At 45.7% G+C, this 24,224-nt stretch overlaps 1 protein-coding gene across 1 annotated transcript in view; it reads right to left on the bottom strand.

The window, feature by feature from the left end:
- Positions 1–24,224, bottom strand: part of MDGA2 (MAM domain containing glycosylphosphatidylinositol anchor 2) — a 423,597-nt gene that overhangs the window by 127,446 nt on the left and 271,927 nt on the right. Inside the window, exons 8-9 of the mRNA XM_075713071.1 lie at positions 22,532–22,861; positions 7,602–7,895 (exon numbers count right to left, since the gene is read on the bottom strand). Coding sequence (XP_075569186.1) covers positions 7,602–7,895; positions 22,532–22,861 — 624 coding nt within the window. The remainder of the gene's footprint in view (positions 1–7,601; positions 7,896–22,531; positions 22,862–24,224) is intronic.

Raw genomic sequence — 24,224 nt, 5'->3', positions numbered from 1 at the left:
TTGTCCACCCAGCTTCAAAAAAAAAACCAAACCCAACCCCATCCATGGACTCAGAGTCTGTAAGTCTCCTGGCAAATTACTGCAGGGATTAGCCACCCTACCTATTAAAAATTTCTCATAATTACTTTCCTAAATCTCCATGAGCTTTAGTCTCATTAATTCTATTTCTATTTTGGATGGAGAATACTTCATTGCTTTCTTTTGCAACAACCTTTTATTTCATTGTTAATATAATATATAATATTTACATATAAATATTTCATATAAATACTTAATCAGGCACATATTTAGACAGTCACAGAATAGGTATGGCAATTTTTCTGAGCTGCCAGGCTGCCTGTCTAAAGCATAAAAGATTTTTTTTTTCCCCGTCCTCAGCTGCAAATAACATCTACAAGCAAAGCGGACCCAATTCTGAACTCTCTCCTGCTGCTGTAAAACCCAAACAACTAATTTATGCCCCATTGATACACTCCAGATTTGCAATGATGCACCTGAGATCATAATTCAGCCTCATATTTCTTACTAATTAGCTCTGTTCCATTTCAAATATAATCCCTGAAGAATGTTCCCCTTCAGCATGATTTCATTAGTTGTTTGGAATTTATTACCTAGCAGGAACGACATACAAACTGGAACTCAAACTGAAAGGAAAATTCAGAGTATCACAATGTGGCTGACTGTTCTGCCAACCAGGTTACCGTGAAATATCTTTGATGTTTTAAGAGGCTTTACAAGTACTTGGAGACCAATGCATTTGGAAAACAGTTTATATTATAAACAATATTTTATGTAGCACCAAAGTAAAACTAAAGCATATAAAATGCAAGCCCAGCCATGCAGCAATGTCCACTGTGAAAAATGATTCTGTCCTTCCTGCTATCATCACTTGATAAGGTACACGATGTAAACATTTGATTATATTGTACCTGATGGCATTTTTATTTCCCGAGCATTCTCTTCCAGCGGTAAAAGTGGGGCATTTAAATTATCACTGGATTGCATCCTGTCTGCCAACAGCAGGCATTTATTTATTTATTTTACCTTTTATTTATCAGAATTTGCACACAAGAAAATGGCTGTCACCGTGAGCAGGTGCAGGGCTCTGGGCATCGTCACCGCACGTATTTCCCACTTCCCACTTGTCTGTCTTAGTGCCCTCCTGGAACGGAACTGGGACAAGCCGCCTTTACGGAGCACGTGTCTGGAACGGCCCTTCCTTTTCAGATGCCACCCTCTCAAGTCAGAGCAAGGAAGCCACATCCTAGAGACCTTCCCAGTCTCATGGCAGGAAGGTTCATGGCTGGTGGGGCTTCTGATGCCCCCAAGGACAGGCACAAACTTCAGCAGGAGCTGGGGCTCCATCTGGACCAGCATCTTTCACCTTTGAGCACCAGCTTTGGGGGAAAAGAGCAGTGTGTCTTGCAGCACCAAAACAATATCAACAGTGCCATTGCACGAGCATTTTAAGTCAGCATGAGCCAGCACAGGTCTCTAACCAGTGACACACCTCCCTCCTCTGCCCCGCTCAGCATCCCTTTCCCACTCGCAGGCACACGGCATGAACTAGTGTCCTGGTTTGGGCTGGGATAGAGTTAATTTTCTTCCTAGCAGCAGGCACAGTGCTGTGGTTTGGATTTAGGATGGGAACAATGCTGATCACACGCTGATGGTTTAGTTGGTGCTGAGCAGTGCTGACACCAGGCAAGGGCTTTTCAGCTTCCCCTGCTCTGCCAGGGGCACAAGGAGCTGGGAGGGGGCACAGCCAGAACAGTTGATCCCAACTGCCCCAAGGGCCATTCCATACCATACGGCGTCATGGGCAGTATGGAAACTGGGGGGGTTGGCCGGGGAGCAGCGATCGCTGCTGGGAACTGGCTGGGCATTGGTCGGCGGGTGGGGAGCAACTGCATTGGGCAGCACTTGCTTTGGATATCATCATTATTATTATCATTATTATACTGTTACTATTAGCATTACTATTTTACTTTATTTCAATTCTTAACCTGTTCTTATCTCAGCCCAGGAGTGTTTCTCACTCTCACTGCTCCGATTCTCTCCCCCATCCCATGGGGGCAGGGGCAGTGAGCGATGGCTGCGTGGTGCTGAGCTGCTGCCTGGGGCTGAACCACGACAACTAGTTAAACGCTGGCACTGCTGCTTTGCCAGGCTGATTTTGCACGGTTAGCCCAGCCCTCCCAGTAAGCTGCTCATCTCATTTAAACCTGCTGAAGGGATCCTCCTGGACCCAGCAAATGGCCTTCCCCATGCAAAAAGTTCTCCAAAACATAGGAGGAATATATAGAAGGATAAATGCCATTCTCTGAAGGGCTCATACATTGACCGTACTGTAGATGACAGCACATTCAAAAGCACCATGGGTAAGAAACAGGCAGAAAGTCTCTGCAAAGGTGGGCACAGAGGAGCCAGTTGGACAGCAAACCAGGCTATTTGGTGCTGCCTGCTCCTCCCCAGGGCAGAGATGCCAAGAAAACATCCATGGGTCCTGGGAAAACCTCTGCTCTCCGAATGCTGTCTCTGCTTGTACGGCTCCCAGGGAACCCACGCCAGCAGCACTTCACAGACCAGGCTCTGCTGATGACTTATCTACAAAGACAGACCTCCCTCAGCTCTGTCCCTAGCACCACGACTAACTTCATCCTTCTCTTATTCTGGGGGGGAAGGCAAAGAAAAGTGAGAAATGAATGCAAGCACTTTACAGGGTGGTCTTTTAGTCTTGTTCTTCCCCCAGAGGTCATCTCCAGTCTCCCATGAATGGTGGACAGTAGAGTAAGAACAGCGATCAAATCCCATGGAAAGTGTTTAGCTCTTCTTGCTGCTGGTGCTGTACTTCCACGATCCTAATTAATCTCTCAGAGAAAAGCTAGCAGGGCTCACAAAATCTACCAAACAATAAAGATCAAAACCAGTAAAGCCCATAGCTTGTGATGAGTGCCAACACACCTAAGAGAAAACAGCACAGGATAAAAATAGCAATAAGCAAAGGATACAAGGTTTATTGATCAAACCAGATATTGCATGTCTTTCATTACTACAGCATCCTCCAAACCTCGTCTCCAAAACCTCTAGGGCAGGAACCGTTATCTCTATTTTACAGGTAGGGAACTGGGACAAAGGAAAAAACATCCCAGACACTTCCCTTAGGACAAGCTCTGCTGCTTTCTGTGGATGCTTAGCTCTCCATAGCCACGCAAGCAGCAGAGGTACCTAACTTCCAGATGGTTAAAGTTTTCAGCTAAATTCCTCTCCAAGGCCTACTCAAATTAGACCTCAAAACAAGTATCACCTTTGCTGTATTTTACTGTTGAGCAATCACTTCAGGACATGACAAGGCTTGCATGACTCAAACTGTATGGAAAAGCACCACCAGCCACATCTTGTGCAACAGACCTGGGCTAAGAGAGGTGAGTCTTCCTTTATTTTTGGTTTCCCGTGATGCCTTTGCAATTTCCTATTAGAACTGTTAGAATTTGATGGTAAACATGAAAAATCCAAAGTCTTAAGCCACAACTTGAGGCCAAGCTGTGACAAAGCACAGAAACCAGTAATTTTCCTAGAGAACTCATAGTCTGGGATCTCAAAATCGCTGAGCATGGGGTTAAAGGGATGGCAGAGGAAAAGAGAAGAGAGGAAAAGAAAAACGCTGTTAAAACTGGTCAGATTAACTGAGAGGGGGTCAAATTTTAAAAAAGCTTTTATCTTTGAATTTATCCTTAATTTTTCTTTAGTTTGAACCAACAGATATGACCTAGAGCAGGAGTTCCACTGAAAGATTTGCCCTGTGGAGCAAAATAGAGTAATACACTACTTTGGTGAGAGAGAAAGTCCTACTCTCACAAGTAGAAGCTCTTCTGACACCCCGGAGAATGGGAATGCACCCAGCTACCAATGTCCAAGAACATATCTGCTTACACACCCACGCGCCCTATACAAAGTGAAATCAATGAGTTGTTATATAAATAAAAGCCTTTCATTAAATATCTTTCCCTGTTTATAACTGATAGAAGCATCTAAAATAAATATTACAAAATTACTGAGAGGAACTGATTCTTATGACAATTGAATAAGCGCTATGCTAGTTACGGAAACGATGCTGGAAGTCGATGTGAACACATGTACTTCCCTCCCACAAGAAAAATAAATCAAAGTGTTACATAATACCTGCTTTGTCCATTCGTCTCCAAATTGTCACTTGCTAGGATCTGAATAAAGTGAGTAGAAATCTAAACAAGAAGAGATTAAAGAAAATCCCCTGTAAATACCTGTTCTACTCCTGTTTATTATAACCATTTTCAAGTTGCGCCTCCCATCTCTTTCAGAGCATGTGAACTGCTGCATCCAACGCAGCACTAAAGATACGTAAAACCAGAGCCTTTTTGTCCACCAGTAAAATATTGTAAAATAACAGCAACCCAAGCAATGCATCCACCAGCCTTTGGAAGTCAGCGGGAGTCATCCCACTGGGTCCATCGGGGACTGGCTCAGGGCCTGAAGAAGTGCTGCTGGTGGGAAGTCCACATCCACATCCTGGGAAACATTCCCCAAGACCCAGCTTCAGGCGTCCCTTCCTCTAACCTGAAACGCGCAATTACCTCCCTGCTGAAGGCAACAACAGCATCTGCTTAAAAGCTTTGACATGGAGACCGGGATAAACAACGCAGAGCTTGCTGGAGAAACAGAAGAGTTTCTATGACTGCCAAAGACTTGAAATAAAGTCTTCCAGGGCAAAATGTGGGACACATCACAGCTGTTATACCAGAGCCATGTCAAGAGTGCTTCTGAATACTTGTTCTTCCAATATCCCCCAGTGAATTGAGCTTCTGATTTTTTTTTTTTTTAAAGAAAAGCAAGCAAAGCTGAAAATTACTGTTATTACCTGAAAACATGTGAAACAGAGCTCCTTCTGGGCTCATAATGTCCTCAAGGATTGAGACGCGAAAGTCTTGGCACTGGGGATGGGACAGACAGCTTGTCCTGGCCATTGCTTTGTGGGTTTGTTGTTTGTAACTGCTGGAGTGGATTTACCTCCAGAGCTTCCCCACTGAAGGTCTTGCTTTATTGGGAACGCCCTCCACACATGTATTTCTACATGAACTGAAATACTTGAAGAAGCCTCCATCATCCTTGCGTCCATCATCCACACATCATCGCAACCAGCCCAAACCAGGGTGTTATAATAACCATGCCAGGCTCTGCATGGACATACAGAAAAGATGATGTACACTGACAAAAAGAGAATATAAACTAAATGGCTAAGCTGGAGGATCCAAGTGGCCAGAAAACAAAGTCTTTTCTAGTTCTCACAGCAAATCTGTGACAGAAAAGGGGAAAGAAGCCACTTTCCCTCCTCCTTATTCACAAGGACCATTGCTCCGCTGTTTGTACAGCAGTTCTTGGTCACAGGTTCACAGGGGACTCTGCGAATCAGCTCTTTCTGAGTTTATTATTCATGTTTCCTCTCTGCCATTCAAGATCTTCAGGGCCTGCAACACCACACAGGCCAATCTTTAGTCCAAGCTATTAGAAAATCTTGCACATGCTCACCTTTCTCACCCGTCACTGTTACTGAGGAACCAATCTCAGTCACCCATTTCTACGAGCCACACCACTGCCGTCCTTCCCAAGCTGCCCCAGCCCAGTGCCCCAAGAGCAGCAGGCTGGGGAGTATCACAGCAAGTTTTCACAACCTTGGTTTTCTTCAGTTTACAACCGTACTGAGCAATCTTTTCTTGCGTTTATGACGTTTGCAGTGGATAGCAAAGAGGTGTCCCAGTGAAACTGCGGTAGCCAAAATATACCACATCCAGCCCCTGTGCATACATCTGATAAACTGCAGCAACTGAACATGCCTGCAGTGGTTTTGTGCTGCTGCTCTCTGCATTTTCCCCGGCATCAACCCCTCCTCTCTCGCACCGTTCATGCTGCGAGGGCCCAGGACATGGTACCACCAGCTCTATCAGCCCTGACAACGACCTGTGCCCTGGTGGCATGTCCATTTAAAGGACAGACATGGGGCCCCGTCCACATATCCTACCCTTCCATGTATTTCATCTTCTACCTTTTTGTGACATTTACCTTCTGTAAATCACCTTTTCTATGCAGCTAAAATTAAATACCTATAATGACAATGGCTTATTATAGGAGATCTGAAAGAGAAGCTGTGTGTCATCAGGAGTAGTCCCAGTCATGATAACCACAAAACCCATCAGCAGAGTAACTATGATCCTAGTAATAATGACACAAGTAGAAATTCTTGTGTCAGCAAGGGCTCCCCAGTGCTACCACAGCTCTGAATTAAGGCAGCTCCTGCAGGCTGGTCCAGCCCATTTGTACAGGAGCCAGTCTTCCCTACAACAATCCACGTGCTTTAAAACTGCCATCAGTAGGAGACCAATCCACTCGTGATCGTTTTATGCTCTGCAGGGACAGACACACCTCTCCGGAGGTTGATCTAAGATCCAAGCCATTTTCTGCAATCTCTAGACATCTCAAAGACACCTCTGCTCCCAATTTAGGTACATCAGTGCAGGTGGGGTGAAGCCAGTCCTAATGCAGATGAACCCACAACCAGGAGAAGCCCAAGCGAGAAGGCTCCAGCTTGCCTCAGGAGGCTCTCGGTGTCATTAATCCACATGGCTGCTGGCTGGGACAGAAGCATGCTTTGATAAAAAGCTGTGCCGGCACATCAGTAAATAGCTCTGATGAAAGCGCTGCAGATACCACAACATGTAATCAAGTGCATAAATAATTTGTTATACAACAGACCTTGGAAAAAACAAATCAGTTGATTATTAGTAATAACTATGTATATTGCAGCATCTTATCCCTGGAGGCCCCAAAAGAGGTCAGTTGTGCTGAGCACAGAACACTGTTAAAAAGCAAATCTGCCATAATATTTGGGCATCTGAAACCAGAATAAATGAGGGTTGCACAAATGACTTTATAAAAAAGTGAAAATAAGTACCAACGATACAACAGACACATGAAAGTCATTTAGCGAACATCTTTATCAGATACACAGCAACAAAGAATGGCTCGTTATTTCCCATAAACCATATCAAACCAGACTTTTCATTTTCCAATAATAAACGTTGAGCATTTCCAAAATAATTGATTTCCCCTTATGTTTTCCTTCCTATTCCTGATGCTGATGGTTTGCATTCAGAGTCAGAGCAGACTATGCAGATCTGCATGCAGATCAGCTAAGATGGAACAGCTTTTTCATTTTTTTCTCCTTGTTTTACACAGTACCAACAAATGAGATCAGTATCAGATCTGCATTCGTAGAAATATGTCCTCCTATCTCATGTGCTCGTTCCTGTGTCAAGAAATTTAAAGCTAGGCATTGGGAAAATAATAATTGCCTCACTCTTTTTTTTTTTTTTAATATAAATGGGACTCCTATGTCATTTTTACTTCTATATTTACATTAAAATCATGGATTCAAGGAACTACAGAGCCAAACAACACAGCATCAAAAATGTAACAACCATAAGACTCTCGCTGCTGTGTATTTAGGAGAGAAATAAACCAACTTTTTCTCAGCAAAGCACATGGAAAGCAAATAGGTGTCTACTTACACTGTACAATGAGCTGTACCAAAGCTTCTCTGGGTTTCACATTAAACCCGTTGTATTGGCTGGTCTGGCACCGGTAGGTTCCCGTCATCTCCCTGGACACGTTCACGATCCTCAGGATCCCATCGTAGCTCTCCGTCTGCATCGCTCCATCCGGCATCGCGACCTCCTTGTCTGCTCGGGACCAGAGGATGATGGGCTTGGGCTTCCCCGTCACCTGGCACTGCAGCTCGATCGTGTCCCCTTCCCGGGTGACCAGGGGTGACTTTTCTTGAGGAACAGTCAAATTGGGTGGGACTTCAAAGGAGAAAAAGAGACGGTTCAGCAATTAGCATTACAGAGACATCAGGTGGCTTTCTTGCTTGTACAGTCATAATTATATATGAAGAATTAATTTATACACAGACAGCAAGGCACAGTGACTACATATATTGGAAGACTGTTCAATGCTACTCTATTTATGAAACAAGGCGCTCAGCTGCTTGAAGTGGTTAAAATAAGATTTAACAGCCCCAGCTATGACACTTATTTGCTTCCCTGTGCGGCTCTGACATGCCAATACGCCGTACCAGCGTACGGCAGCGCATTCGGACCACCGGTCGCAGCTAGCGCTTTATCACTGCAAGTCATGGCTTTCCTTTTTATGAGTATTTGGCACTAAAAGCCCTTTTTTATAACAGACTGGCTGCTGATTTTATCCAGCTTGTAATGGCCGTGCAATGAGGAAGAATCCTGCCAACTCAGAAATCAGCTCAGAATTCAAGACCTGAAACCGAAATGTAATTGGCATCTTTCTATCACAGGAGGTTTATCAATGTGGTATTTTTTTCATAGAGATTTGCATTAATAAATCCGGAAGCAATATGCGAACAACTGCTTCCAGCAGGAGTTACACAGCCCCTTGGAGCAGGAACACCTGGCACCGCCGCACAGTGAGCTGGTGGTGACCAAGGACCCATCCTTCCTCCTTGTCCTGGTTTTGGCTGGGATAGAGTTAATTTTCTTCCCAGTACCAGGCACAGTGCTGTGGTTTGGATTTAGGATGAGAACAATGCTGATCACACGCTGATGGTTTAGTTGGTGCTGAGCAGTGCTGACACCAGGCAAGGGCTTTTCAGCTTCCCCTGCTCTGCCAGGGGCACAAGAAGCTGGGAGGGGGCACAGCCAGAACAGTTGATCCCAACTGCCCCAAGGGCCATTCCATACCATACGGCGTCATGGGCAGTATGGAAACTGGGGGGGTTGGCCGGGGAGCAGCGATCGCTGCTGGGAACTGGCTGGGCATCGGTCGGCGGGTGGGGAGCAATTGCATTGGGCACCACTTGCTTTGGATATTGTTATTACTACTATTATTATATTGTTACCATTACTACTACTACTACTATTTTACTTTATTTCAATTCTTAAACTGTTCTTATCTCACCCCAGGAGTGTTTCTCACTCTTACTCCCCCATCCCATCGGGGCAGGGCAGTGAGCGATGGCTGCGTGGTGCTGAGCTGCTGGCTGGGGCTGAACCACGACAGACTCCTCTCTGCAGTCTTACAAGAGCGTGACTTTCTAATTGCCCCCGGTGCCTCTCTGAATTATCAGCCGCGGCTCTGAATCACTAGTCCTTGGCAGCGAGGAGAAGAGTGAGCCCACCATTGAAGAGGTGCTGCTGTGCAAGACGCTTGATCAGGACAGAAACGCTGTGGCATCCGTGGCAAAGGCATCAGTGTTTGCAGGACGGGCATCCCAGTGAGCTTCCACCGACGGTCCCATCAGCCCCTCTGCCTCAGTCGTTTAGGTGTTTGATAATTACAAAGCACTGCAAGCTCTGCCAGTCTGACCAGTTTTCCATGTCCAATTATCGTTCCCATCTCATCATATATATGTTGGCTTTGTAGCCAATCTCTTGCTCCTCTCTTTAGCGCAACACAAATGAAAGCTCCATCTCTGAAGCTGCCTGTGATCTCCAGATCACACGTGGTGCCCTCGGCGCTGCGGACCCTTGCTTAGGGGGACAGCACAGGCTGCCATGTGATGGGTGAAGATGCGGAAAAGCCTGATTTAAATGCTGCTCACCCTCTCTTTCCTTTTGAGCCTTCTGAAAAGTCAGCTGCCCTTACGGGTCGTCTGTTCTGAATCAGAGAGAGAGATGCCTTCTGTTTTAAACCAGTCCCTCCTAGGAGCATTACCTCTCTACGCTGTCCTGTCCTCGACTACTTTGCTTGAATGCCAGGACTGACAAAATACAGCCTACACCGTAACTCCTGTCTGCAGGAAAAAATAATCAAAGGCTATTTTCAGGCCCCAAGAGACAGAAACACACTTGTACCAGTGAGAAAGAGTGCCAGTTTTCCCCTGGGATCTAACCCATGACTACAGACCTGACAAGGCTGCTAGGAATCAGAGTTTACATCAGGGACTTTCATAGGTACCAAGATGCTGGTTTCAGCTGTTTGGAAGGCTTTAATATCTCCTCGTGAATCTGGTGGGACATTGTCCTGGTTTCGGCCGGGATAGAGTTAATTTTCTTCCCAGTAGCAGCAGGCACAGTGCTGTGGTTTGGATTTAGGATGGGAACAATGCTGATCACACGCTGATGGTTTAGTTGGTGCTGAGCAGTGCTGACACCAGGCAAGGGCTTTTCAGCTTCCCCTGCTCTGCCAGGGGCACAAGGAGCTGGGAGGGGGCACAGCCAGAACAGTTGATCCCAACTGCCCCAAGGGCCATTCCATACCATACGGCGTCATGGGCAGTATGGAAACTGGGGGGGTTGGCCGGGGAGCAGCGATCGCTGCTGGGAACTGGCTGGGCATCGGTCGGCGGGTGGGGAGCAATTGCATTGGGCACCACTTGCTTTGGATATTCTTATTCTTCTTATTATTTTATTTTATTTCAATTCTTAAACTGTTCTTATCTCAACCCCCAAGTTTTGTCACTTTTATTCTTCCAATTCTCTCCCCATCCCACCAGGCGGGAGGGGCAGTGAGCGATGGCTGCGTGGTGCTGAGTTGCTGGCTGGGGCTAACCCACGACAGACATGCAATAGTGGAAATACCTTTTCCACAGGAGAGTAATTGAAAAGGTAATTTATACTTCAAAAAAAGAAGGGGAAAAGAAAGAAAAAAGGGAAAGACTGCTTAATAAGACATTTCCAACATTAATAAAACATTCTTATTTTTCACTTATGCCCGTGTGTCCTCAGCACAGGCCAGGGCCCAGGAGACCTAGATCACTTGGAGGGAGCCCAGAGGAGAACCACCCCATGAAGACACCCAAAAGTCCCTGGTGAGGAAGGGCTGCAGGACACGAGATGGTCCACCCCAGCAAAGGGAGGGTGGTACAAAGCCATGACAACAGTCTTGTCAGTGCTCTACCAGTGCTCAGAGAAAAAATACAGAGGGAAAATGGTGCTGAAGGCAGCAAGGGATGAGACAGAAGGAGCAGACGAGCACTGCTTTGTGGTCCTCTGAGCTATTGTGACTGCATTTGTCCACCAGCATGTGTCATAGAATCATAGAATCATAGAATCATAGAATGCTTTGGGTTGGAAGGGACCTTGAGAGATCATCGAGCCCAACGCCCCTGCAGTAAGCAGGGACTGAACCTGTGAACTTGGCATTATTAGCACCATGCTCTAACCAACTGAGCTAACCCGGCTGTCCTTCCCTCTCCCTCATTTCTACATCCTACGCTTTTGCTGTGAAGTGCACGGTACTTGTGCTGGACCTGCATCAGCCAGGTGCTTGTGGTGGGACTCCTCCACCTTCCATCCTGAAAGCGAGCACTTCAAATAGATACCAAATGGCCACGTCTTAAAGCAGTGATCTATGAAAACACAGACTAAACTGGGAAAAAGGTATTGTTCCAAGAAGGAAAAGACAGTTTAAAGACAAAGGTTGGAAAGCACACTGTGTGCTGCCTGCCCACAAGAGCCTCCTTCTGAACATTTTTCCCAGCTCACCTGGCTTGTGGCTTCTCAGCTTAGTTCAACCAATACACAGCTCTGTCTGGATCAGTAAAAAAACCCATTTACTTTGTCCCTTCCCCCCGGGCAGTGGATCTGCTCCCTGCTGTGAACGTGCTTTGATCAAAGCATCTCCCAGTTGGTATGGATGCTGCAGGCTCCCTCGTAGCTCTCCTGCCCTCCCTGCCCCTCCAGCACCTCCAGCTTCCCCAGGGAAGCACAACCTTCTCCTGTCTCAGGGATTCACTGACCGTGAGAACCGTGAGGCCAAGACCATGGGGTCACTGCCCTCAAACAAAATACTTGCTATCAAGAGGGAGAAGGTCTGCTATCTGCTGTGTACCAGCCTACAGCTCTATCCACGGTTCTGCTTGCAACCCCATGGTCCAGATGGGTCCAGGACATGAGTTTTCCCATTGGTGGTTGTCTGTGTAGACCTATTTCTGGACATGTTGGGCTGGCAGCCTGTTCCAGACTCCATCCTTTCCAGACTGCTATCAGAGCAATATGTCTGGACTATAAAAATCCCACCCTGTCTTAGCCTCAGAAATCACCCACTTTCTGTCTGGGACAAGGGCTGTAACTTCTCATCTCAAGCACCGAGCCAGAAGCAAGACTCGCCTTTGGCACAGCAAGCGGTGCTGTGCAAATGCTGCCTGTGAAGGCAACGCATGACAGAAGAGAGACAAAACACATGAGACAGGAGGCAGCAATGCCAGTTTCATGTGCAGAGGCTGACCCAACCCTACACTTGAAACAGGGATGGGATACAAATAAATAGAGGAGCTGTTCCCCAGATATCCACAATTTTCTTCTGGTTGAAAAAACTCCTTCACTAAGCTCGTCACGGGAGGAGTAAACAGACAAATTTAGATGAGGTGGACATAGAGAGGAAGGAGGGCAGAGATGTACGCATGCAACTTGGGGCTCATGAAGATTTGCTTCCCATGCAGCCGCACCGTGGGGATGCAGGAAGGCACCAGCCCTTAGCTCCAGCTGTGGGAGCCGGGAGCCTTCCAGCTGCAAGAAACAGCATCTCAGACCAAGAGGCAGGGGAAATTCAGACATTTGTACACTCAGAGCAAGCTATGAATCATATAAGGAAGAAACCAAGAAAGAACACACCCTGCTTCTCATGGTCACACGTAGCTTCTGGAGGCGTTTGAGGAGGAGTGTGAATGGCACAGGACATGCATCTTGGGAGGGGAGGGGTGGAAATATGCATGCCAAAAAGGTCCTGTGCAACTGTGAGAAAGTAATTTACCCTCTCTTTAACTCAGTTTTCTTTCTGAGAAACCAAGATAACAGTACTGCAAAATCTGCAGGCTGCCAAGATAAGGACCATAGACTAGGAGGTCTGCAGGCAGGCTGATAAGATAGGTTGTATCAGTACCCCAGATGGAGAGATACCTTAAAATACCCTGACTCATCTTCTCCTGTGGCATTTTGCAACACAACCAGTATCTGTTGCATTGTCACCCGGCCAATACGTTATTATGGTTTACTGTATTTATTAATGTTCTTGTTACTGGAAACAGAGAAGGAGAGAGGAGGGACAAGGCCATCTATTAAAACAAATCATTCCATGGGCAATGCCATAAATAAGAAGCCAGGCTGCAGCTTTCATGTGTCACATTTAACTGACAGTGCCCAAGACATTGAGCTCCCAACAAAGTATTTCTGTGCCCCAACCACAGTGGTTCTGGCTATGGGTCCCCCTTAACTTGGATGTTGATTCTCTACTGTCTAATTAGCAAGGAGGACAGCACTGAATCTTCACTTAGGGAGGGGTTTCAGTAGGGTTTCCCTTTTTTATACCCATCTATTTATTTTCACAATCTCGCAGGTACTTAATTATCTCAGAGATGTCTATTCTGCTGTCAAATTTGGCTTAAATTAGCTACAGGGTCAAAAAATATCAGGGGGTGTGGGGGATTGTGACACACCAACTGACAGGCACTGGCAGCCTGATCGTGTATGACTTGTTTCCATAAGCAATAAAACTAAGAAAACCAAAGACACCAAAGAAACTCAAATCAATGCAATGCCCACAGAGAAATCAGGAAGAGAGTGGGGGTTGGGGAGGGGTAGAGGGGGAGAGCTAGAGAATTGAGGAGAAAATAATCATTTGAAGTTTTTCTTCCCTTACTATGACACAAGGTGTAGGGAGGCCCAGGGACCAGGCAGCTGAGCCTGCTGTGGAGGAGGGCCTAGCAAGGCTGCACAAGCAAGGGTGTAGAAACATCGAATCATTTAGGTTGGGAAAGACCTTTAAAATCATCAAGTCCAACCCTAAACCTAATACTGCCAACTCCACCACTAAACCGTGTCCCTAAGCACCACAGCCACACGTCTTTTAAATACCTCCAGGGATGGGAACTCAACCACTTCCCTGGGCAGCCTGTTCCAGTGCTTGACAACCCTCTCCATGAAGAAATTTTTCCTAATATCCAATCTAAACCTCCCCAATGCAACTTGAGGCCATTTCCTCTCATCCTGTCACTTGTTACTAGAAGCAAGGATGCCTGAGCAAGGGTGCGCAAGCAAAGATGAATAAGCAAAAGTGGGTGAACAAGGGTGCACAAGCTAAAGTGCATGAGCAAAGGTGCAAGAGCAAAGGTGCAAGGGTGCGCGAGCAAACGTGCACAGACAGGGGTGCGTTTTTTTAACAAAAGTGGGTGAACAAGGGTGCACAAGCTAAAGTGCATGAGCAAAGGTGCAAGAGCAAAGGTGCAAGGGTGCGCGAGCAAACGTGCACAGACAGGGGTGCGTTTTTTTAACAAAAGTGGGTGAACAAGGGTGCACAAGCTAAAGTGCATGAGCAAAGGTGCAAGTGCAAAGGTGCAAGGGTGCACGAGCAAACGTGCACAGACAGGGGTGCGCTAGCAAAGGTGCTGCCAGTGGGGCGAGCAGAGGGGAGTGCCAGCCAAGCAAGAAGCGCCAAGCAGGTGAGCGGGGTGTTGCCAGCTGTGTCAGGGTGCTGCCAGCTGTGTCGGGGTGCTGCTGGCCGTGTTGGGGTATTGCCAGCTGTGCCAGGGTGCCGCCAGCTGTGCCAGCCCCCCTCTCCCGGGAGGTGCTGCTGTGGCACAAGCAGAGTCTCCGAGGGCAGCGTCTCCTGCAGCAGCAGCTACGGAGCCTGCTGCAAATAATTCCTGCTTGTGCAGAATAATAAATTAGCTATAAATTAACCCTATATTTGAAACAACGAACATTACCTTACTCATGCAGCAAGTGGCTTAAAAAATAAGTTAATACTCTTAGCAGTTAAATCTGTTTCCTAAAGTAGAGGGTTACCACTTGAAAAACAGAAACTTTAGTAACACTGAAGTAGCACTTGCTTTAAAAACACAGACTATTATCCTTTGAAATTGGCAGAGGCACATGCATCAAAGGGCTACTGTTGATATATGCTCACTCCTGGCTCTTAAATAAAATGGTCTGAGACAACCTTTGCCTCCGAAAGTCGCTGACTCACCAGAAGGTCAGCTGGCAAGAAGGTATCACTGCATTCTTGTCCCCTTTTTTTTTTTTTTTTTTGTTAAACTGCTCCCTAAGCAGACATGATGTCTGTTACTGGAGATAGGAAACCAGGCTAGACCCTTCCGTCTGATCTCCTGTGGTAGTTCTACTGTAATTCCATAGGATCCTTGACCCAGCACAGTCACCGTGTCTATAGGAGAACGGGGACAGGACCAAAGTAGCTATTTCAAAGAGAAAGTCAAAATGCGTGAGCCTCATGTTTATTCACAGCGTATTCTGGGTAGACACAGTCTAGTTCTGGTCTACCCTAGTAGACCTTTGACATCCTGGTGGGTCAAGTTACTGCTCCTATTTTGAACCTCCAGATAGCTTAATTAATCGCCAAAGAGGCAATGGCAGAGGCAAGGATCTGCTTACACAGAAATCATTCAAAGGGGCAGAAGACGACCAGCGTGAGAAGGACAAGGAGGCCCCAGAAGTGGTGACCCCATGGCAGGCTTGGGAGGCGACAGCACGACTCCTGAGCTCTTTTACTGGGGATTACAGGTGGCACAGGCGAAGTAGGGACTACAGACACTTCTGGATTTCCCCAGGTGTCTTAAACAGGCAGAAAGGAAAGCCCTAGCCCTGAAGCAACGACTGCCAGTCTCAGCAGTGATGGGGAGGCTGCGGGCTGGGAAGAGTTGTGGGCTGGTGTGATCAGGCTGCTTAAAACGGACTAATGGTAATAACTAGTAATTATAGGATAAAGCGGAGCAAAGGAGTGTTTGAGCTACATATCAAGAAATAATCCGTAATGGAGATTACTTGGAGATAATCTCCCAAAAGAAGTGTTGGAAGTCACATTGTTCAAGTAATTTAAATCCAGCTTGGATAAGGAATATTGAAGAATCTGCACTGTACTGGCTAGGAGATAGAGGTGACATTATTTGCGTATCCTCCTTCTCTAATATTTATGAATTTGAAGGTCTGAATTTCTAGTATTCATTATCCTCCACCAGAGACATACATTTTGGTCCCTGATCATGATTCATACTACCTATGTGACTGAGGTTGGTTTTTTTTTAAGAAAGGGCAGACTGAGCTTTGGTATAGGAAGCTGAGCTGGTATACAAAATGTATTTGAGCAAGATCATTTAGCCATTGAAGGGCAGCAAGCAATAATTACTCGGGTTCTCTAGACATTTCTGTAAACAGAGACTAAAACTGCTCAGCATACCCTTAATGTGTGTTTCTTTTAGAAATGTTGGGGAATACCGGGGAGCATATGCTGAAAGGGTCTCCAGAGGTGAGAAAAGAGCCCTGGGAGAGACTGATCCAGCCAAAACGATTGGAAAAGCAGCTGAAGTCAAGAGAATTTACTTTAACTATTCCGTGGCCTTTCACCACCATGAAAGAGGATCTATCTAGTTACTCACGTGGAAGGTAAATCGAGCGACATGTAAGGAAATCATGTCTTGATTTCACGGTCGCTTTCTGTTCTCATTGCTCCGGTTGCCTGTGTGCTGTCCTGCCCATACACAAAGGAGAAAGCACCGCGGCCCATGTTTTCTTGGGCACAAGCCACTTCTAATTGCAAGCGAAGACATGAACATCAACCACAGATTTCATGGTGAGGGCTTGTATAAGAGATCTACTTAGACAGTAAAATAATTCCAGAATGAGTTCTGATACCTCAGCATACTTTTAATACCTTAAACCACCACCTTACTCTGCAGTCAGACTCTTCAGGCACATTTTAAACCCAGAACATACGCAGCCAGTGGCAAATTAGCCAAATTAGCTTTCAGTGATCTCGCAGGAGTCGTGCTGAGGAGCTCCATGAGCCATATGCAATGCGAGACGATGAGCCAACTCCACAGCCCTCCAGAGAATAAAAAGACTCCACGATACGTGGCCGCTAAAGAGGGTGTCTGCTCCCAGAAACCCAGCTGAAGTCAATCCACAGTGGCTGAACACATCCCGGAGAAATCCGATTTCCCAGGGAGGGAGCCAGGTGCCGGGGAGGGAAGGGGCTGCAGAGCAGGAGACCGCCTGTCCTCGCCCCACTCCCCGCAGGAGCAGGCAGCCAAGCAGCTTGGCCAGCCGTGCTGCAAGCTGTGTGATGGGAAGGGACGGTGGCTCCCAGGGATAGAATTAAAAAGAAAAATCTCTGCACATTAAGCACTAAAATAGAACTATAAAAGAAAAAGCTTTTTAACAAAATCCGGCGTTTATCTGTCCCTTCTGTTCACCTATTCCTTTTCAAAGATAAGCTCCAAAGATAATGGCTCACAAAAATAATCAATTTACTACAATAATGAAACGTCTGTCTATTTTCTGGTATGTCTCAGGGTTGCCCATGGATGATCACTCTGGACAGCGCTTAAGGTTTACAAATATCTTAATTGGGCCACTAATTATCTCACAAAAAGTATTTTTTCATTATGCAAAGTGGCAGTACTGTGATTTTAATAAACATTTAGAACTAAAACGAAGGTCTCTTTTATGTATCGTCAAAGGACAAACAAGATGACCGGAGGACACATACTTCGCAAACAGATCAAGGCCACATGTCCTAACATATCAGCCTGGACGTTTAATTAAGTCATTATTTAATAGATAGCTGATTAGCTTAACAAGGAAACCCTCTTATCATACTACGCAGCCTCATATATACTAGTTCTTCAGGAATTTCTCTGCCTGTCTCTAGGAACACTTATGTAAAACCAAATCTCCAAACAGGAGACCTGGAGGCCACCAGCCTGCCCTGTGTTCATGCTCAAAGTCCATGTCCCCTTCTGGGCTGTGCCTACCCCACAGTACCCCGGGTGCTACACGCTCAACATCCTCAGGTTCACCCAGAGATGAAGAATTTGGTTGACATATTGGCCACGGAGGACCTCTAGTTGTGCCCACACCAGGTAGGAGTGAAACAGCAGAAAGGACTCGCTTAGGAAAAGAAGGGTCACCACCACCTCCAGCCCAAGAGCATCAACCATCTCCCCCATCCAGCCCTCCGAATAGCAATTCAGAGCAGTGCAGCCAGACAATACAGTAAAATAACCCCCCAAAATAACAACTCCCTTCACTGCACAATACTACCTCCAGGGGGAAGATGAAAGGAGAATAAGCCAGAAGTGACAGATGTTACATCTCTTACTGGACTGATACTGATTTTAGGGGGATAAAGATAGCGTAAGAACCCATTCTGAACAGAGCAGACCATACATCACCTAAAGCCTTATTCCTCCTGCTTTGAATACAATATTTAAGGCAGAGAAAAAGTTCGCTTACAAAGACTAACATGTTCCTCTGATCCACCTCTCATTTTTGCTTACCATGAGCCTGTTTTACTGGGGTTTTTTGCTGCTGTTTTAACATCTTCTGCCTTCAGATTCCCCATGACATGTGCACACATACACAGAAGAGCCATCCTGTCTTTCAGGAACATTTGCCCAGGGTTGGTTTTATGGATGACAGGGTTTTTATAGGACAAATATTCAACATTTGAGTTTTCATTTCCACTATTCAGTGACCTACTTTATGAAGATGGGGGGGAAAAAGGAGGGTGCTGCTAGGGGATTACTTCAGGTCCATTTATATAAGATACTAAGGACATAAATCTATGCCTTTCCTGCTGAAAGTACAAAATGTCAAGGGAAAAACATTCCTGCTAAACAAGTGCAATGCCGAGTATGCCGAGAGGCATGTCCCTTGCACTGCCACACATCCCTTTCCAATCTGCTGGCGGGACAGAGGAGACCTAACCATCTCCCTCCTTCCTTACGAGGTGGCACAGCCCCTCCTGCCTCACTTGGTGGCTCCAGGAGGAGCCTCGTGCACGTCAAGAAGAGAGAATTCTCCCCCAAACCAGCAAACAGACACACAGCACAATATTAATATATCTGTGCAAGTCCTGGCATTTGGAAAACGTGTTTGTGCCTAGGCCTTATGTTCATAATTGCCACAGCAGTAAATGAATCTTGATGAATCAGTAATGACCTTCAAAAGCACACTGAAACTATTTCAGCTTCCAGGTAATGAAGTCATACAAATAGGCAGAAATTCTTTTAAGATGTTAAATAAGGCTGATCCCAAACACTAGTTTTTCTTCCCTCTTTCTGATTTTCTTGAGTGTTACGGGACAGTAAATTTACGAGCTGACACAATTCATCACTGCCTCCAGAAATTGTGACGAGCTTATAGGTACGGCCATCTAACGGATGTTTCCAATAAATCCCATCAGTTTCCCAAATGATTCCCCAGCAAGTACAGATAATATAGCAGCTACTGTCTGCCAGATGGACAATGCATGACTGCACAAACATCACTGTCCCCCTCACCCTGGCAAGCAGATAACAAAGTTTGCATGCAACTGCCATCCATCATGCCAAACTCAGCTCTTACCCTATAATAATCCTCTCAGTTCTTTACCTGTTGGTAAGGTGTGCATTAATAACTTTGAAGACCGTGTTTCTTTTGGCCAAAAGACGGGCTGTTCCCTTGCCCATGAATCTGTTGGTTAGTGTTTCTATCCCTACAGTCTTCATGGGATAACTGAGGTGGGAAGGGAGCTCAGGAGGTCTCTAGTCCAAGCCCCATCTCAAAGCATGGCCAGATGTGAGGTCCGACCAGGCTGCCCAGGGCTTTATCAGGTCTTCAAAACCTCCTGGGATTGCGATCCCACAATGCCTCCGTTTCCTGCTCGGACTTCTTCATGGGGAAGAAGTTGCTCCTTATATCCAGCCTGAACTTCTCATTTCAACTCATGCCCTTTGCCTCTCACCTTCCCAGTACACACTGTTGCAAAGAGCCCAGCTCCATCCTCTTGATACATCCCTTATAGGCTGGGGACAGCTGCTGTTAGGTGCTCCAGTGCTGTCTTTTCTCCAGGCTGGACAAGCCACCTTCCCCCAGCCACTCTTGACCATCTTCATGGCCTCCGCTGGACTCACCCCAGTTTGTTGAAGCCTCTCCTGCATCAGGGGTCCAAAACTGGACATGGAATCCATTGGCCTCCATCACTGCCAGGGCACGCTACTGTTCATGTCCACTTGTTGCCTACCAGGACCCCACGGAGCTGCTCCCTGGCCAGGCAGCCCCAGCCTGTACCATTGCAAGGGAACAGCCCTCCACAACTATCTCCCCAAGCTCCTTGCATTGCTCCAGCATAGTCATTCTGCGGTTAACTAAAAGTGCACAAAATTGCGCAAAATCATTTCAAGAGTTATCGAACAGTAAAAATAAATACTTCTGGTTTATACTTCCAAAATTCAGCAAAAAGAAGTAAAATATTCAAGGATCCCTGAACAATAACACAAACAGAAAATAAATAGCAAATAATAAAATAAGAACTAACTACACTAAATAAAATTAGTGTTCCTCCTGTCTCTCAAGGTTTGTGTATGTGTGCATTGTGTTTCAGGGTGGGACACGGCAAAGGTGAACTGTGTAAATGCTGACTGCTTGTTCACTTATACACACACAGATTTTGACTATCAGTGAACACAACTCTCTGCATCTCATTTTCCAAATGTAACTTATGCCCAGTCCACCTCTCCAAACTATGCTTCACCAGCCTGGCTATAAAGATGTTACAGAAGACTGTGCTGAAGGCTTTACTAAAGCCAAGGCAAACAGCTTTCCTTTCCCTTCCCTTGCCCACACAGACAGTCTTTTTACCACAGCAGGCAGCAAGGTTGGGTCAGGCACAGTTCACTTCTGATAATCCATGCTGGCTGTTCCCAGTCACCTCCCGGTCCTTCACATGGATTGACATGGCTTCTAGGAGAACACGCTCCCTGATCTTCCCAGGGACTAAGGTGAGGGTGGCTGTCCTGCATCTCCTTCTTGCCTTCTTGGAAGATGGGCTAAAATTTCATTTTTTCCAGTCTTGGTTGGATCTCCTTAGGTCACCGTCACTTTTCAAAGATAATAAAGTGGCCTTGAACTGACACTGCTCAGTTCCCTTAGATACCTCCTGCCCACTCCCATGGGCTTATACATGTCCATTTTGCGTAAGTGGCCCCTAACTCAATCACATGGATTTACTTCCCAGGCTCCTATCCAAACCACAGGTCAATCCTGTCTCATCTCCCTGTTGTACAAATATTCTTCATTAAACCCTTACAGCGGGCACCCCTTCCAGATTCATGTCAGAAGCGATGTGGCTCTCAAGCAGGATCCGTGGTACCAGTATCGTACTGAAGATAGAGGGCAAGTTCATGTATTAAAATCTGAACAATAAATTTATCTTCTAAGTTGTAAGAAAGATTGTTTAGACGTGACATGTACTTGCAAAGTATTACTGATGTTGTAAAATTTGAAGAATAGAAACGTGGATATACTCGTCAAGGAAAAAGTGTGCATTTAATCTTTTTGAAAAAGTAGAAAACATATACTTGAATGTGTGTGGTAAAAAGGGGTCAGAAGATGTCTATTAAACATTTTCTTTCCATGCTATAAAAATGTTTTCCAACGTGTTGTCATCTTACTTTTAAGCGGCATGCACCGCGTGCCTTATCCCAGTGATTAACAAGCAAAATCTGAGGAAAAGCACAGCAATGCTTCATATAAAAGACAGGATGGATGGTAGATATAACACTAACACCACTTGCCTCTGCATTTTAACATAAAATAGTGTTCTGAAAACAGAAATGCTTTTTTTTTATCCTTCTCTGTAGAAATCAGCCAGTAACAATTTTTTTTTTTTTTTGGTTGTAAGTAATTTTTGGCAGGAAAAGAATTCTGCATTGAGAATATTTTTGGTTCATTTTATTAACATGGATTATTTCAGTTATTAAAGTCAACTACTGGGGGGAAAAGTCTATGAAATCTATTGGTTACAGACCAGTTTTTAGCAATGAGATAAAGAAAAGCAGGCAATTACTGTTGTGTTACATACTCCTGCTCCATAATAGGAATAACAAGATATTTATTATCAGTCAAAGTAATAGCCAAGTCTCTAGCTCATCAAAGAGACATTTCAATCGCTGATCGGGAAATACATGTAATAGATACCTTGAACTTTTTGCCTGTTGGGAATAGCGTGATTCGCCAATATGCAATGTGTAGTCTTTAAGAAAAAAGAGCTCCTTCCTCTGTATTTGGCACTTGCTGTTTGATTAGAGTAGCTGGATGGATTCAGTCTGGTTAACATAACACCCTCCTGTTTCTCCTTGTAATTTCCTACCAGCTATTTTTTTCATGACTGTGGATGTCTTGAAGTCCTAAATAAAGGCCAAAGTCCTTTTATAGAAGCAGCAACTTTTCTGACAGTAAAAGAGGGCTTGTCTGGGTAAATGAGACAGTAGCGTGTTCTTGGGAGAGTGCACCACATGCCTCTTATTCAGGTTTCTGTCCTTTAATCAAAGCAACTCAGCCCTTGATCTAGGGTCTGCTTGGGTATCCCGAAATGAGAAGTGCTCTGTGTATGCACCTCTTTTTTTCTGTGAGTCAAAGAAAGCCACAGTTCGGCTATGTCGAAGTAAAGGGGATATCAAAGAAAGCCTCCTTACCTGTACTGCTGGAGATGTTGACATCAATGCTGATATCCGATATGCCACCTCCCTTCAGAGACGCAACACATGTGTATGTCCCAAAGTCAGTGAATTTCAAGTCAATGATGTCCAGGTTTGTGGTGCCAGGTGAAACATCGGGATCAGTCTGTGTGATGACCATCCTTTCGGAGCTTCGCAAGGGACGTCCATTTTTAAACCAGCTGAACATAAGCTCTTCAGAAGGGATGGCTTCCACCTGGCAGGAGATTTTCACCTCTCGCCCAATCTGAATGTTGTCGTCTTTGTGATATGGGTCAGGGGTGATCCAAAAACGTCCTTTTTTTAAGGCTGAAATACGCAAAAAAAAAAAAAAAAAATTACTATTAAAAAAGTACCAATTTTGCATATTCAGACTTTACAAAGACTTACTATGCTCATGTTTCACTTTATGCCTGCATAGGATTTTAATAGGTCTTGTACCAATAAGACAAGGGGTAATGATTTTAAACTAAAAGAGGGTAGATTCAGACTAGATATAAGGAAGAACTTTTTTTTTACAGTGAGGGTGGTGAAGCACTGGCACAGGTTGCCCAGAGAGGCGGTGGAGGCCCCATCCCTGGAAACATCCCAGGCCAGGCTGGACGGGGCTCTGAGCACCCTGGGCTGGTTGGAGATGTCCCTGTCACTGCAGGGGTTGGGCTGGGTGGGCTCTGAAGGGCCCTTCCAGCCCAAACCAGTCTGTGATTCTATGATGCTCGGAAAGACACTGAAGCTTCCAAGGCACACGTTTAGCACGTGGCTGATTTTTTTGCAGGATCAGATCTTAATCAAATATCATCACAGATTATACATTGCTAAAGTACTTGTCATTTCCAAAATGAAAAATAGGAAGTCACAGCACTTAAATTAGGCTGAGCTGCTGACAACTGCAGAGTAACCAAAATAATTCATGAGTCTTCAGTGTTTGTTACCTGTCTCTGGAGGTATTTACAAGCCCTTCCTTACCCCCATGCTATCAGAGCACTGAGAGAAGAGAAAATAGAGATATCAACGTAACATCACTAATACAACCAGCAGTGTCATCTCCAATCTATCTGGAAACAAACACGGCCATGCAAAATAGCTTTGTGCCAGCTAGTTAAATGAGAATAGGTAAGCACATGCCTGAGGCTACAGCCTGCCCGGGTTTACACACCCCGCTCCTTCCCCATGGCAGCTGGGAGGGCTCCCTCCGTGCCCGCGGCTGCCCGGAGGCAGGCTGCCTTTCCCCACCGAATGGCAGAGCAGCAGCAGCCGACTGCTCTGCCTTGTTCCGGTGGGGAAATTGCTGCCAGCTCTAAAAGGTAAGGAGGCTGCAAGTACATCTTTAGGCCTTAGCAACGGTCAATGGTAAAAGGATGCTCTTCTGAGATATAACCACACGGGAGAGCCCGTCATGAGCGTCTTGGTTGCACTTCCCTGGCTGGGTCTTGTCAGACGAGGAAAACCCATTCCACACGCACAGAAGCAACCTGAGGCTGAAGGTTGCACACACAACTGAGAGAAGAACTTGGTCGCTTAGAGAAGCACAGTGTATCCCAAGGATCTCTATCTGCATCCAAGACTATTCAAGCCTGCAATACTAATTCAGTTCATTCCCTAAACCGCACCAAAGCAGAGATGAGGCAGCCTCTGTGTTTCAGGTGGGAACCCCAAGGCAGACAATGTTTTT

This window comes from Pelecanus crispus, chromosome 6 (genome assembly GCF_030463565.1).
Source record: "Pelecanus crispus isolate bPelCri1 chromosome 6, bPelCri1.pri, whole genome shotgun sequence".
Lineage (NCBI taxonomy): Eukaryota > Metazoa > Chordata > Aves > Pelecaniformes > Pelecanidae > Pelecanus > Pelecanus crispus.
The sequence above is the reverse complement of the archived record's forward strand: the minus strand, read 5'-3'. Positions and strand labels throughout refer to the sequence as shown.